Source organism: Morus notabilis, unplaced genomic scaffold (genome assembly GCF_000414095.1).
Source record: "Morus notabilis unplaced genomic scaffold, ASM41409v2 Scaffold456, whole genome shotgun sequence".
Lineage (NCBI taxonomy): Eukaryota > Viridiplantae > Streptophyta > Magnoliopsida > Rosales > Moraceae > Morus > Morus notabilis.
The window spans coordinates 99087-115797 of NW_010367949.1; the positions used below are offsets into that span (position 1 = coordinate 99087).

The following is a 16711-nucleotide window of genomic DNA, read 5'->3' on the forward strand; positions in this document are numbered from 1 at the left end:
AAAATAAAAAATGGTTGAAAGTTGTTTTCCTATTTTCATTTTCAGTTTTTAAGCTATAACTCAATACATGTTACGTAAAATATAGTCAAATACAAATTTACTTTTTTTAAATCTAAAATAATCTCTAAAAAAATTAACCAAACACAATATCAGAAACAATTTCAACACCTTTTTTTTAAACATTCATTTCAATTTTCATACTAAAAATAAAAATATTTTAAAAACACTGCTAAACGAGCCCAATCTTATTGAAAGACTAAAGGGCTTTTCTTTTGTTGTTTTTGAGTTAGGTAATTTGAGTGTAGATTTTGAGTTGAGTTGAAGTTGTAACTTGAGTTTGTATTTGGTTGTGTACATTTGAGTTATGGTTTGAGATAAGAATCTTTTTGAGTTTGTGTTTGAGTGAGTCAAAACTTGAATTTGTATTTAGATAGTATTTTAATAAAAACTCAATGCTGATGGAAAATTTTAATAGGGTATATGGGTGAGGTTTTGTTCGTCATTTCGTTGTCAACGCATAAAAAAAAATCATCTCAATCAAAATTAAACGAAAAAGTTATAGTATTTTTAAGAATAGAAAAAATATTGTTCATTAATTTAAGTTTGAATTTCTGAACTCGAGTTGAAGGGAAAACTTGAACTTGAGTTTTAATCTCAAACTCAAGTTGAAACTCGAGTTCAAACTTAAAAGAACATGAACTTAAATAAAGTTGTAACTCGAGTTGCTTTTTTTTTAATTTTTGACTAAAAAAATGCTGCTAAGAGTACGGAAATATAGATGCCCTAAACAGCTAGTCAAGTCATTGTATTTATTTAATATTTGTAGGTATATTTATGAAATTTGTTTTAAATTATGAAAGCAATTATGTAAAGCCCTAAAATATATTTAAAAATAACATGAACTTGGAAAAACATGTCATTAGACCAGCTATTGCACATTATTTTAATCCAAACAAACTATACCTTAAGAATTAAAAGCTGAAAAACGAACTGGATTTCAACAGGAAATGCTTTCCTTCTATTTTCCTTCCAACCAAACAAGTTCATGTTATTATAATCAGCATAAATATATTTTTTTTCTTCTTTTTTGCTATAAATAAAAATGCATTTGTACTGAAAAAAATAAAATATATCTATTCCCAAAAAAAAGTGTTCAACATTTTTCTGAGATTATAATCAAATTGGCCGTTGGATCTTATATCGAACGGTGATGAGAGATTTCCATGCTACCCTCGTGTCCCCTCACCTGACACACGGCGTCCCTTGCACGTGATCCATCTCGAATCTCATCCACAAGTAAACGGCTCTGATCTTCTCTTCTCACTCTCTCTCCGTAACGCCCGAAAAGAGAAAATAAAAAACAAAAAATAAAAGTAAGTAATATATATATGCAACTTATTATACTTATAAATAAAAAACAATACAGATATAAAAATAGATTTATATGAAAAGCAAAAAAATAAATAAATAAATAAAAAGATTTATATGCTTTCTCAGTTTCTTCCTTGTAAAGCGCAATGGAGTTATTTCTGGGAAACAGAAAAGGAAAAAACACCAAAACTTTCTAATATTTTCGATTTTTCGCGTCATAATTTATACGCCTGTAGATATACCTAGTGTATATAATAATATACAGAGGAAAAGTTAGGGTTAGTGCTTGAAAATTTTAGTCAATTTGGAGTCGTTGAAACTTGAAAGGGAGAAAGGAAGACTTTATTGTTTTTTTTTTTCCTGGTTGTGTTTGGGAAGCGAGAAAATTTTTCTGAGGAAGTTCGAGGAACTGAGAAAGTGTGATGCGTGAGGAATGGAGATGATCAGTCCGCAGCCGCTGCAAACGATGCCCTACGGCGCGCATATTCCGGCGCAGCTCGAGGGCGATGACTGTGTCGGTGTCGACGGAGGCCGCGACGAGGCTGTGAATGGAGGAGGAGTTGAGGAGGAGGCGACTCGGAGGAGCTCTGCAATGGTGGCGAGTCCTAATTCGGGTTTGCCGTCTCGGACGAGTGAGCTCACCATTGCTTTCGAAGGCGAGGTCTACGTTTTCCCGGCGGTTACGCCGGAGAAGGTCAGTCAGGCTTGGCTTTCGTTGTGATAGGGTGACTTGACTTTTGAGAGCTTTTAGCCATTTATCTATTTATCTACTAGTTTCTTTCTCCTTTGTTGAGCATTATTTTTTATTTATTTATTTATTGTCTTTTGTTTTCGGTTCTCGAATACTGTCTGATAGGAGTTTGAGCAAACGTACCCTTGAAATGTAATATGGGGTTTTCTCTGAAAGTTTCTGTTATTCCTTTTTATTATTATTCATTTTGCTATATTAATTTGATTTTGTAGTTAATTTAATCTATCTTTGGTATTGGAGGGCCGAGGAAGATAACAATTATATATGGACTACATAAATGATTAGCATTGAGGGGTTTATGTTTATTTACTTTTATTTGATTTTTTTTTTCCGTCTTTCATAAGAAACAGAAAAAAAAAAATCAAAAGAAAGCACAACCAAGAATTAGATAGAAAAGCCAAAATTATTGCCATTGTTAGCCAATGTTGTTATTAGGCATTTTGGTGGATTCTATTTTCACAATTTGCGACTCAAAATGATATTTAATTTTCGTGGTACATTTGCATAACGCTAAGGTGTTTTGCCAATAAGAGTTAAAATGGAAAATCCACTGCAGGTGCAAGCAGTGCTATTACTATTGGGAGGGTGTGATGTACCCAGCTCTGTTCCTAGCTCTGAGTTTCTGCCAAAACAGAACAACAGGGTAAGCTTGATAAATTGCCACCCTCTTTGTTTCTTATTTCTATATTTATTTACATTTTTTTTGGGGGTGGTTGATGGTTTCTATTAACTAAAGTTTTTGTCAACTTTAAATAAAGGGTGTAGATGACCCGCCATGGAGTTCGAAACTTTCAAGAAGATTTGCATCCCTTGTTAGGTTCCGAGAGAAACGAAAGGAGAGATGCTATGACAAGAAAATTCGATACAACTGCAGAAAAGAGGTTGCTCAGAGGTAGGGTTACAAGGTGTATTGGTACTTCTCTCTTATGCGTCCCGATCTTTTGTACATCAGAAATTCACAATGTTGCTGCTTATTGAAATTCACAATGTTGGTATAAAATGAATCGACATGTGATCAAACACTGCACCTGTGGGCTAACACTGTAATAATTATGAGGATAGGATAGACAATGAACCTTGGAAAGATTCATTTTCCTCCTCCTCTTGCAGTATGCTAGCTATCATTTCTTCCCCCTTAAAGGACAAAAGGACCTTTTGCTTTCTTATATATTTTGTAAACAATTAACATTTTTTGACTTCTCCAACATTTTGCGTAAACATTCTGTAGCTTGATATTGATTTATTTTTGTGTTATCTTGTCCATTTTCTAGGATGCATCGCAAGAATGGACAGTTTGCATCATCAAAAGACTCTAGGAAAATTGATGCTGGAAACTGGGATTCAAGTGATGGCACTCCTTGTGCGGAATCTATGTGAGTTAGAGTATGACTTTTGATTGTTTGAATTTTTAGCTGTGCAAATTTGCGTCCCTTCTCTAAGATTTGGCGAGCTTGTTCTGGTGCTGTCACCTTGTTGGTGCTGATGTGATCTTTATTCTTTTTTTCTGGTATAATTTAAAGAGTACGTAGATGCCAACATTGCGGGATTAGTGAAAAGTGTACCCCAGCAATGCGGCGGGGGCCGGGCGGTCCAAGATCTTTATGTAATGCTTGTGGACTCATGTGGGCAAACAAGGTAGGTATTTGGACAGATTTTCGTTTGAAAAAAATAAGAAAGAAAAAATCTTGTTGTGCCGAGTGTTTGAAACCATATTCTGCACGGATATTCAAGTTTACTTTTGACGGTACCTAATTCCTTGGTACATCGAAGTTGCTGTTCCAACTTGCCAAATCTTCAATCTAGTGGCAGTAATTAAAAAAAAAAAAAAAACAACAACAACAGTAAACCTTGATCACTTTTTCCTCCAATCACCATGAGTAGACTAGTACGGGTTATATTTATATTTATACCATTGTTTGTGCTTTGTGGTTACTTACTCTTTTCTCATCATCACTTTGGACCTGAAGGGAACTCTGAGGGATCTTACAAAAGCAGGAAGGTCTATCACTTACGATAAAAATGAAGCGGTATGTAATTTGGTCGTGCTGGAACTTTGCATGCTCTTACTGCTACTAATCCTTGTAGGGAAATTTTACTTAATGATAGTATTTGTTCCTCCAAGTTTGAACGTACTATTTTCAGATAGCATACTTCAAATATTATTGTACTGAAACGGTTACTGAAGTTGATAGTTCACATAAGTCTGATCTTGATGTAGCGTTATCTTTGTTGCCATCATGATTTGATATTCTGTCTGCTAGAAAAACCAGTTTGGGAGGTTATGACTGATTGTGCTAATGTGGTCTTTTAGGAAATTTCAGCTGATATTAAGCCTTCAAATATGGATCCAGAAAATTGCTATCACGGCCAGGATGAGCAGGTTTGATTCATTAGAATATTCAGAATGGAAATGAGGAATGCTGCATTATGGCATCCATGCTTTGACTGTGATTTTGTATTTATCAGGGGAGCCCAGAAGAGACCAAACCTGGTTCATTGGACTCTGATAATCCTTCCATGAGGCTGAGTGATCAGGTATTACATTTTGTAGAGTGGAAAATTGTGAATTTATCTTGTTGATTTCAATTTAAATATATTTAATACCTACTGCCCACTTGCAGTGTGCTAAGAATTTCAGCGTTTTCATTTGCGTTATTTGAGTACTTGGTTAAAACAATTTATAGACAAGGAAGAAAGATGGTTGAGCAATACATGAAAAGGGGCATTTAACATGGCAACTTTTGCCGAGTTTCTTTTGTCCCAAGTGCTTGTATGGATTCTGATAATCATTTATGATTGCAATTCAGCCAAAAAAAATTGAATCCTAGATTATGCTACAACAGCTATTTTCTTGTGTTTGGAGTTTATTATCACGTGTAGTCCCACGTTGTGCAGGACATGCCAGATATGCAGGATATCCAGGATATTCAGGAAATGCAGGGAACCACTGACATAATAACTGATCATATGTCAATTCAAGTTGAGAATTCATCAGTTGAGCTTGATGAACAGGTAATCCTTTTGGCTAATAGATTAATTATATTGACATGGTTGGCTCAGAATTCTGTTTGCTGTTCCAGTGAGGTTTTTTTTTTTTTTTTTTTTTTTTTTTTTTTTTTTTTAAATTTTCCTTTTGTATATCTGAATCTTCCGTGTTTGCTTGTAGTGCCTTTTTGATTCTCAAGATTGAAGTTTGGAATGTTGCATATCCCATCTCATGTGTGTCTGTAGTTAAGACTAAGCAAGCATGTTTTTCATACTTCATGTCTGAGTAGGTGTAGTAATCTATTTTAGTAATCTTAATGGTCTTTTTTTCTGTTTCCTTCTTTGTATATGATCTCCTTGAAGTAGATATTCTGAGGAAAAAAGGTTTTTGCCTTGAATAAAATGTGCCACCTCTTATTTATGAAGAGCTTTATCCTCTTTTATTCACGCATGTTCATAATCTATATTCAAGAATCAAAATAATATAGACTTACCGTAAATGTGTATATGCATCACACGTCTGAGCATACTAGCGCTTCGGAAAGTGAAGGAAAGAGATTATATGAACAAATAATCATTAAAATTATAAATAAGTATTCTCCTATAGAAACTTGGCATCCCTGTCGACTTTTGAACAAAATTCAGGACGAATATTCTTCTTGTAGTGATTTACTCATGCTATATGTTTCCAAATATTGCGACTTGCAGGAAACTCTGGATGAATTTGCCAATGCTTCAGGGACAGAATTTGACATTCCCGAAAACTTTGATGACCAGATATCGGTATTTAGTAGTCTGACGTCAAATATAGGAGACTAACCATATGATTTTCCTGATATAACCTTTTTTCTGAAGGTGCAGTGCTGATTACTTTCTTACTAACAATGGATTTATCAGATTTGGTTTATGCTTATAGACACAGGACGTTCATGTGTATCGGAGTAGCTAGACATAACTATCTAATAATGTGATTAAGGTTCTGTTTTATGCCTTTATTGTCCTCTACTTATTTTATTTTTTTGGTCGTTGGAGACGTTAATATATTTGGTTGGTTCGTTTTGAGGAATATCTATAAAATCATCTCGAATGCAAATGCTAATGTCAATTGTATTTTTGACACCGAAAAGTATGGTAAGATATGTAATTTTCATTAGGGAAATCTCCTCATCAGAATGTTGAGCAAATTTTATGTTTTTATGATTATCCTATTGTGGGGCTGTTCAATTGAGAATGGGTTCCTAAAAAAGGAGAAGGAGCTGCTTGTAGCCCATCAGGAGACGTAGGAAGCTGAGTTAGCCTATTTCTTGATTCACATGCTTTGGGAATATGATACAAAAGCCCATTAAGGTTTCAAGTAGAAATTATGAAACTCTTTACTCCAGAACTTGTCATAAAATCTTTCGACCAGTAACGACAAACATTCAAGCATGTGGAATCTTATCCACCTAAACTCTCTATTACTTTGTTTGTCCTGAAAAACCCAGTTACTCTTTGGAGCTTTCCAATGTGCAACTTTAAATCGGTAAGAATCACATTAACATAAAAGTACACAAAATGACATAATTTGATGAAAGATTTAACCGTTTAAAACAACACGTTAATCGGCTTGTCAGACACGGTTTGGGTTGATGTAATTTATAACTTTTTTGATGTTAATCGACGGTTTGGGTTGATGTATTTTATAAACTTTTTTAATGTTAACCACGAAAGCATGAGTAACGTTTTTTTTTTTTTTTTTATTCCACCTGTAGTCTCATGAGCAAGGTTCTTTTTTATTCCACCTCTAATCCTAATAGATTGTCAGATGATCGGTGGATTTGTGGATTTGGACCGTTCTATAGGGAAGAAAATTAACACGTGCTCTTTTAAGGGTAAGACCATCTTCAATACAAATGTTAATGTCAATTATTTGCAACTTGTAAAAATTTAAATGTGCAAGTGGTAAACGTACAAAAATTTAATCGGATAAAATTTCTCCTTAAATTAGGCTTTCTCTACAAACATGCTTTTCATCCGCTATGATACTATCCCATATGGATGAATGAAAATTACGCTTCATAACTGTAGAGGTACGGGCCAAACAACCATAACAGTGACTCAACGGTGGAGTCTACCTTAAGGCTTGAGCTTGACATGTATCGTTACATTCCCAGTTTCTGTCTTCACACTCTTATTTTTGTTGAGAAAACTATTACTAATAATTACGGAATAAAACTTTTTCTCTTTGTATGCTAAAATAGGATCTCAAGCAAAATCACAACAAAGTCAATCAACTAAAAACACAACTAATTAAATCAACCAAGCACAAATAAGAGACCAATTTTTAGAGTAAAAAAACTCATTAAATTGAGAGTAAAAATCACGGGACCGTAGGCCACTTAAAACTTTCATTGTATCAACAATGGGATTACAAAGTTTCTCTTTAGATACAAACTAGAAGCTCACAACAATAATATCATCAAGAAACACTATTCTTGGCTTGCCAACAACATAGACATCATCATCAAAGATGGATAACAACAAAAGCACCAAAGAAAGGTTTAGGTCTTACCAAAATATGAGTACTCAATAGAGTACAAAAAAGATGCTAAATGAGAAATCAAGTCCGGTAGATGAGAAGAGCTCGCCACAAGAATTCTCCACGTCAAATTTGAGCCGAAATCGACAACGTTTCGCCACCCGATAGTCTCACACAAGCACCAAAACCCTACCACATTTTCTCTTTCACTCTCCTTTTCTTTTCTCTGGTTCGCTAATTACTACTTACGCCAGCCCTCATTTCTTTTGTTAATGCTGCATGTGAGTTAAGCTTGCAAAGCAAGCTTCTCATTTATTTCTTAAATACTTTTCTTTCATTATTGGCATTTGGGCTTAAAGCCCATTATATGTTCCAGCATGGGGCGGAACCCAACAAACTCCCCCTCCGCATCATTTAATGGGCTCAACTAAGCCCGCTCTCTACCTATACAAGCTTCAAGTTTCTCCTTAGGAAAAGTCTTCGTTAACATATCTGATACATTCTTAATGGTGTGGATTTTCTCTAAGTATAATTGCTTCGCTTCAAGCACATCACGAATCCAATGATATCTGACATCAATATGCTTAGACCTCGAATGACATGTTGAAGAGGTAGATGGCGCTCTGACTATCGCTGTAGACAATGCACTTCTCTCGTTGCATGCGTAGTTCTTCAAGAAATCTCTTCATCCACAAAGCTTTCTTGTAACCTTCAGTAATTGTAATGTACTCAACTTCTGTGGTTGATAGAGCGACACACTTTTACAACTTGGATTGCCAAGAGACTGCTCCCCCTGCAAAAGTCATCAGGAATCTCGAAATAGACTTCCTGGAATCAATATCACCTGCCATGTCTGAATCTGTGTACCCATCTAGAATGGGCTCACCACTGTCGAAGCATAAACACATCCTGAAAGTACCTCTCAGATATCTCAATATCCATTTTACTGCTGCTCAATGTTCTTTTCCAGGATTAGAGAGAAATCAGCTAACAACTCCAACTACATTAGCAATATCTGGTCTTGTACAGACCATAGCATACATCAAACTGCCAATTGCAGACACATATGGAACTTTGCTCATTTCTTCTTTTTCTTTCTCACTTGTAGGACATTACTTAACTGTAAGCTTGAAGTGCCAAACAAGTGGAGAACAAACAACTTTGGCTTTACTCATCTTGAATCTTTCAAGAACCTTCTCAATGTAGCTTTCTTGAGATAACCATAGCTTCCTATTCTTCTTATCACAGGAGATCTTCATACCAAGTATTTGTTTCGTCGATCTCAAGTCTTTCATGGCAAATGACTTGCTCAACTCTCTCTTTAACTTCTCAATCTTACTAGCATCATAACCAGCGATCAACATATCATCAACATATCATCAACATATAGCAGAAGGATGATGAAATCCTCATTAGAGTGTTTCTTTCTAGTGTACCCATGACTCATCATGAAAGAGTCAAAACTTTTTGTACCACTGTCTCGGTGCTTGTTTGAGCCTATACAAGCTCTTTCTCAACTTGTACACAAGATGCTCTTTTCCCTTGACTTTGACCCCTTCTAGTTGCTCCATATAAATCTCCTCTTCTAAGTCACCGTGAAGGAACGCAGTTTTCACATCAAGTTGCTCTACCTCTAAATTCAAGCAGGCAGCTAGACCAAGAACAACTCTGATGGATGACATCTTCACAACAGGAGAAAATATTTCTTCAACATCAACACTTTTCTTCTGACCGAACCCTTTTAGAACTAACCTTGCCTTGTACCTTAGTTGTGAGCTATTGTTTTTAGTTTTCAACTTGTAAACCCACTTATTTTTTAGCGCTTTCTTACCTTTAGGTAATTTCACAAAGTCATAAGGATCTCATCTCTTCTTGCATGGGTTTAAACCACTATTGCTTATGCTCATGTGAAACAGCTTCTTGGTAAGTTTCTGGCTCTCCTCTATCAGTGAGCATCACATACTCATTAGTAGTATATTGACTAGGAGGATGGTGCTCTCTTGTAGATCTTCTCAACTTGTGGTGCTGGCGGTGCTTGTTCAGCTAGCTCTACATCATCAAATAGAGGGGCTTCATCATTAACATTATTACCACCATTTTCTTGGACATCTCCCCCTTGATCAATATTTTCTACGGTGGATAAATTGGATCCAAATTGATAGGAATTTTGACAGAGAAACTAGAATTTTCACCCTTGTTACCATCATCAATCACCATTTCTGACAATTGTAGGAGTACTAAAAAGAGGCTAAATGAGAAATCAAGTCCGGTAATGAGAAGAGCTCGCGGCGCAAGGATTCTCCGCGTTAAATTTGAGCTGAAACCGACAACGTTTCGCCACCCAATCATCTTGCACAAGCACCAAAATCATATCCCCTTTTCTCTTTTTCTCTCTTCTTTTCTTCTCTTCTCTTTCTCTGGTTCACTAATTACTACTCACGGCAGCCCTCATTTCTTTTGTTAATGCTGCACGTGAGTTAAGGTTGCAAAGCAAGCTTCTTGCTTTTTTTTATTTATTTTTTTTCTTTTCTTTCATTATTGGCATTTGGGCTTATAGCTCATTATTTGTTCCAGCCCACAAATGGGGCGGAACCCAACAATCTTAACATAATTGTTCATTTTTTTTCAGTTTTGAGTAGACATAATAGAGCTATTATTGTTACATTGATTTAAAGTAACAAATTGTTGATTCTAGATTTTAAATATAAAGTACATGTTCTTTTATCTAACTCAAACTTTTTGTTACAGTATTTTTTCTCATAAAAATTTAAATTTAATTTTTTTGTTATAGTATTTTCTCTCACATACTAAACTCAAGTTCATAATTTAAATTTGAGAAAAGAAATACCCAAAATACTATAGAAAACTTAAAACTTAACAAAATCCTACTTTGCCACAGAATTCCAAAAGAGCAAAAGTTTGATGCTCGGCGTTGCCAAATTGTCAACTAGATATGGACCCATTTCCCGTTCTACGAAAGATTCCCAGCTACGAGTTAAATAACAAAATCTACCTCTCAGCTATAGGAACCAAACCATAAACAAACTAATACAGAAAGCCATCGGATTCCTTATCTCTGGTTCCTTTCTCTACGTGCCAAAAAAAAAGAAAAAATGCTTGAGGGCGTCAATAGTGCTTAATATTAGAAGCTTTTTGTTCGATAACGTAACATCATAAAGCTGCTCCTGATACACATCATTACAGGAAAATAGTATTTGTACAGGAAAAGAAAGATAAAATTTGATCTATTGAGTTATACTTACTAAACTCTCTAAATCAAATATTCATCTCATTTTGATTAGTTATAGTCGGTTCACATATGGTTATTAGTCCAATACTATGAAATTTCTTAGCTTTTGTACGAGTGATATGTGATACAGTAGTCCCGGGTACCCTATCTCCTGTTTCTTAGAGGGTGTTTGGTACGAAGATTCGTCTCATGATTCGAATCATAGTTCGTGACTCGTTATAATATTTTCTCATAAAAAACACACATACACCAAAAATAATTTTAAATCCATGAACCAAACGTCCTTTTATTTAAGGACTACCCTCAACATTATTTAATGAAATGTCGATATCAAAACAAAATTAAAAACAAAACCTTTTTGTGTCCTTTTTCATAGTTTTGCATTAGTGTGAGAAAGATCATCGTAATTTTTTTTTTTTTTTTCATATTTGTATTCTATTTGATTTTAATATTATTCCAGTTTGGGAAACTTGTGTACAAGAATGTTTACGAAGGCATTTTCTACAATAACATTTGAAAAACTGGTGTACAAGATTATTGACATGAATAACGGGTCATGTTCTTGCATGGTTGACATTCATGGAGAGTGCTGTGATTCAATCGTGCAGGGATGTTACGACTTGGTATTCTATAGTCCACAAGCATATGATTTTATTGCTAATTATAACCTCGCATTTAGATCTTTTCATTTCTGCATAACTCCACTTTTAATATTATGTCTAACTATATAATTTACTTTCTCCATTACGTTTAGTTATAATTCTTACTCCATAAATAAATATTATATATGAACACATATTTTTCACCCCTTACAAGTAAAAGAAAAAATAGAAAGGGATTCTTATGTCTCATTTTTCTCGTACTTTCTTTTTAGTACTTCTTAATATTTTAATTATTACTATTTTAGTTCTCATCAAAATTTGGCATGTCTCGCTAGGGTTTCTTCTTTTCCTCTCTTAGTCTTCTTTATGCCTCTGCAGTAATAGGCCTCAAAGGGCCAGAGTCCGGCGCTGTCTTTGGGCGAGGCTTTGAACTCCCAAGTCCATGGAAGGGTGTCTGTATGTTGTGGCTTAGATCTCTCCGGTGAGGATTTAATAACGTCATGGTCTGAGAGGGAGTTATAAGTGTTTAAGGGGTAGGGGGGTTTGGTGGGATGGGGGGTTCTGGCGTGTGTTTGGTTGCTGCTGTTGGGCGAATCCAAGCACTGGAGAATCTAAGCGTATTGTGGCTTAGTCTCATCAACATGGTGTTCCCTTGGAGGGGGCTTGTATGCGATTTGGCGGTTAGAAATGGTAGAGGAGACGGGATGGTTGCGTTTCTCAATGTGGGTTAGGGGCATATGGGTGCTCCGGTGCCTATGCGTTGTTGGGGCTTCAGTCCCTATGGGGTGGTGAGGCACTTTCCCTTGTCGGTGGCGGTTGGAGGCATCTGTTGCTCAACTCTTTTTGAGTGTTTCTTCGACTTGTTTGTTGCGTCACAACACCCTCACTCATTTTTAGTGGTGGTCGGCTTATCATTAGAGATTCAACAGGTGTGATTTGAGGGTGTTTATGTTCTTTTGTCGGTTTTTTATTATAATAATAGAGGTATTTTTTCCGTTGGTGTTTTGTTGCTTTTTTGCATTTATTTTGTTTTGTTGGTCTCCCAACCTTTTGGTGTTGTCTTTATTTTTAGTCTGTAAGTCATGTTTCTTTGCGGTGTTATGTTACGCCTTAGTACTTTTGGTCTATCGATCATAGTTATCCACTTACTATAGTGGTGTGTTTGAGATAGCCATATATGTGCTTAATTAGTTGTGTCTTTTCAATTTTTTTTTATTGGAGCTCAATACGTGTATTACCTTATGAATGTTTCGATTGACAGCTGATGGTTTCGATTTGTGGTCGGTGTAAAGTCATTAAATGGGTTGAGATCTTTTTTGTCCGAATTAGTATTTACTAGCTGGCTACCCGCGCATTGCAGCGGGTAGATGGAGAACATATCGATAGCAATTTTTGAGGAAATTACATGAAAGTAAACAAATAAAAACCAATTATAACCATCATTACTATATACCAAAACCAAGTAAAGATAAAATATGTTAAGTAAGAATAAGTATAATCATACATATGTATACCATTATAGAACAAATAAACAACAATTCTATATATCAACAATATCTGCCAATGAAACACAAAAAAAAGACAATCATAGATTACTAACATTTATTGATAATAAGAAAAAATTTGACTGAAAACTATAAGAAACAACAGAAAAGAATAGCACTACAACAAATCACTACACTAAGCATCAACAACAGATATTAAGAACATATAGACAAAAGTTTATTAATAGTACTTGAGCTGATGTACTGTGAACGCTGCCTTAAATAAGGAATATCAGCCAACCAAAAGGAACATAACCAAAACAATGGAGGAATAAATAGGCCAAGATAAAGGTGAAGAGTAAATGACCAACGATGGAACAGAAAAGGAAAGACGTTAAGTGTAAGAAAAAAAGAAAGGGCAATTTACACACGAAATTAATACAGAGCAACAACATTTTATTATATACACCAAAAGAGAGCAACTTTGCAGACCTCAACAGTACATAACTAATGACAATATCCCATGACTTGTTTTTTGGAGTTTTTTGGAGTTTAACAGTATAATTTTTGAGTTAAATTTAAGTTATAATTTGAGTTGAACTTGTAACTTGAGTTTGTATTTAGTTGTGTACATTTGAGTTATAATTTGAGATAAGAATCTTTTTGAATTTGTGTTTGAGTGAGTCAAAGTTTAAATTTGTATTTAAATAGTATTTTAATAAAAACTCAATGCTGATGAAAAATTTTAATAGGGTATATGGGTCGAGTTTTATTCGTCTTTTCGTTGTCAACGCATAGAAAAAAAATCATCTCAATCAGAATTAAAACGAAAAAATTATAACATTTTTAAGAATAGAAAAAATACTGTTCATTAATTTGAATTCGAGTTTCTGAACTCGAGTTGAAAGAGAAATTTAAACTCGAGTTTTAGTCCTAAACTCGAGTTTGAACTCGAATTTAAACTCGAATTTAACTTAAAAGAACACGAACTCGAATAAAGTTGTAACTCCAGTTACTTTTTTTTTTTAAGTTTTTCACTGAAAGAAGAAGCGGTAGTAGTTCAAAAATTAGCACATAAAGGCTGGAGAAAAAAATCTGTAATCAAATTATTATATATACTGAAAGGGGGCCAAATATCCACTGCAGTAAATAAGCAATAACAATATCACACGTAGTAATTTAAAACTCAGTGGACAAAATTCAGCAAAAAATCTTAATTAAATAAATTAGTAAAAGTAGTATAGGATTAAAGTCAGGAAAGGGAAAAAGAGTCAAAGGATAATCAGTTCAGAGAAGGAGGAAGAAAATCAAAAAAGAGGAAAAACACAACCATTTTTTTGTGTGTGCAGATTTTCTACATTTCAGACAATAAAAGGAGAAAAAATCACCAACTCATTTAATGCTTTTGCAACAAAGACGATATAGATCATCAAGGCAAGAATACAAATCAGCATCCTAAGTACCACATCATCACTATAGATCACCGAATCAATAAATGCAAGGGGAATTGATTTAGCCGAAACTCAGATACAAAATCAGCTGGCATAAAAATCTTCAGAGAGAAGAAAAATCCGGCACTCACCTATAGAAATCAGCCATCGAGAAGATCCAACCATATAAGTCTCTCTGCACAAACAAATAAGCTGATGCAAGAAACAAAGCAATTATTAAAATTTCGAGAATCATCAGTAGAAAGAAAAAGTTGCAAAATACAAAATAACAATAGATTTTAAACAACAAAGAAATTCAACAAATCAACCAGAATAGAAACCAAATCACCAATAAAGACAAAGCATGTTATTTAAAAAAAAACAAAAAAAAAACATGGAACCTAGAACATTCACTCCGCGAAGAACACAGAAAAGACCATGCAAAATCACAAATCAAAACAACGCGAAAGCAGCAGAAATTTTGCACAAAAAAAGGAAAAAGGAACAAAAAAGAGTGGTGATCTTTAAAAGAGAAAGAACAAAAAAACAAAACCATACAAAAATCTCAACGGAAATCGCTAATCAAAATAGCAGCGAAGGAGCCAAGACGAATTTTTAAAAGGGAAAAATAAAAGTATGAAACGACATAAAAATCCCAAGGAAAATCGCTAATCAAAACAGCAGAGAAAGAGTCAAGACGAATCAATTAAGCCTGCACCCAAAGCATCAGAAAACCAAGATCAAATAAGAAATGAGAAGAATCAAGAAGCAACAAACGCAGGCAAAGCTTCTGACAAAGACGAAAACGAAAGAGGCGGCCAAAGCAAAGTTACCGAAGAAAGAGATGAGCCCTAGAGCTCTGTGGCAAACAAAATGACCGAGAAGGCCAAACTCAAACCAAATAGAGCCATCAGCAACTAGGGGCAAAAACGTACAATAACAACCCATCCCATTAAAAAGACACAAAAGCCCACGCACGGAAAAAGGAAAAAGGAAAAGGAAAAAAAGGACAAACCGAGAAACACAAATTCATTATACAATGAAAGGTGTATTTGTGGTTAGGGCTGTTCATAAACCCGAATAACTCGTAAATTTAACCTATCTCGTTCTAATCCAAGCTAAAAAAAGTAATTCGTAGTATTATTTTTAGATTTGTGGCTCATTATATCTCTGGTCTGAAGTGTTTGGGACGGATTACGGGTTGGGCCCATAACAACCCGTAATTCCCAACCCAACCCGTACAACATACCCCTAAGCTTTCGGCCCAAGCCGAACTGCTTAAGTTCTACCCTAGGCTCGCTAACATTAGGGTTCACAATCTCATTCTCGGTCTCCCCTCTCGTGAACCCCCTCTTCTTGCCTCTTCCTTTTCAGTTTTTTCTCTTCTTCCCCTTCCGTGAACCCCCTCATAACTCTCTCCTCATTGCTCAGTTCTCTCGGCCGCCGTCTTGCCCACTTTCTCCGGTGCTCTCTCGCCAGACTGATAAGGATGGTTGTTATTTCTATTTAATGATGAAGTTTGAATATTATATTGAACTTGAATGTTGAAACCGACCACCCAACCCACCCCGCACCGCCCCAACCCAACCCGAACATTGTTGGGTTGTGAAATTTTTCTAACATCATTGGGGCCAAATATGTGCAACCCGCACCCTTTAGTGCGGGGAAAAAAAAGTCCTACCCCGCACCAACTCAACCCATGAACAGCCCTATTTGTGCTTGTGTGAACAATGGTTCACAAGCACTCCCTTATTGGCTTAGTTTTGTATTATTTTTTTCTCTTAAAATCAGCTTCTGTTTTAACAGAAGTTAATTTTAGTGTTTAGTAAATCTCCTCAAAAGTATTTTTAGAAAAAAATTTCAAGAATCTACGGCCAAAATCAGAAGCAACCTAAAGACAACTTTAGCGTTTAGATTGTGCGAGAATCAGCATAGTACAATTAATGAAACTTTTATAATACCCATAATATTTCTAATAAAATTTAAAATTTACAATCTTCTCAATCTAAAATTCAGACTCGTAATATAATATAATAGTTAATATTGTAACAAGTAATATCATAATTATATTAATAACTCTAATATTATTATTTTATCATATAATATGACATTATAATAATATTATAATTATTTTAATAATATAATATTATAATTATAATATAATTATAATATGATATTGTAATTATTATTTTATAATATATTATATTGTATTGATATAATTATATTTATTATATTAATAATTAATATAATTTTATATTAATATAATTTTATGGTTCTAATATTATTATATATTATAATGTATTACTCACGTCATGATTAT

The 16711-nt window shown here is 34.6% G+C and overlaps 1 protein-coding gene across 1 annotated transcript; it reads left to right on the forward strand.

Moving 5' to 3' along the window:
* The first annotated feature begins 1528 nt into the window (after positions 1–1528).
* On the forward strand, positions 1529–6131 carry LOC21397896 (GATA transcription factor 24). The gene is made up of 10 exons (XM_024175968.1): positions 1529–2065; positions 2679–2765; positions 2881–3014; positions 3394–3495; positions 3643–3757; positions 4090–4149; positions 4434–4502; positions 4589–4657; positions 5018–5134; positions 5816–6131. The coding sequence occupies exons 1-10, from the start codon at positions 1805–1807 to the stop codon at positions 5924–5926; spliced, it is 1125 nt and encodes a 374-aa protein (XP_024031736.1). The 5' UTR covers positions 1529–1804; the 3' UTR covers positions 5927–6131.
* The last annotated feature ends 10580 nt before the right edge of the window (positions 6132–16711 follow it).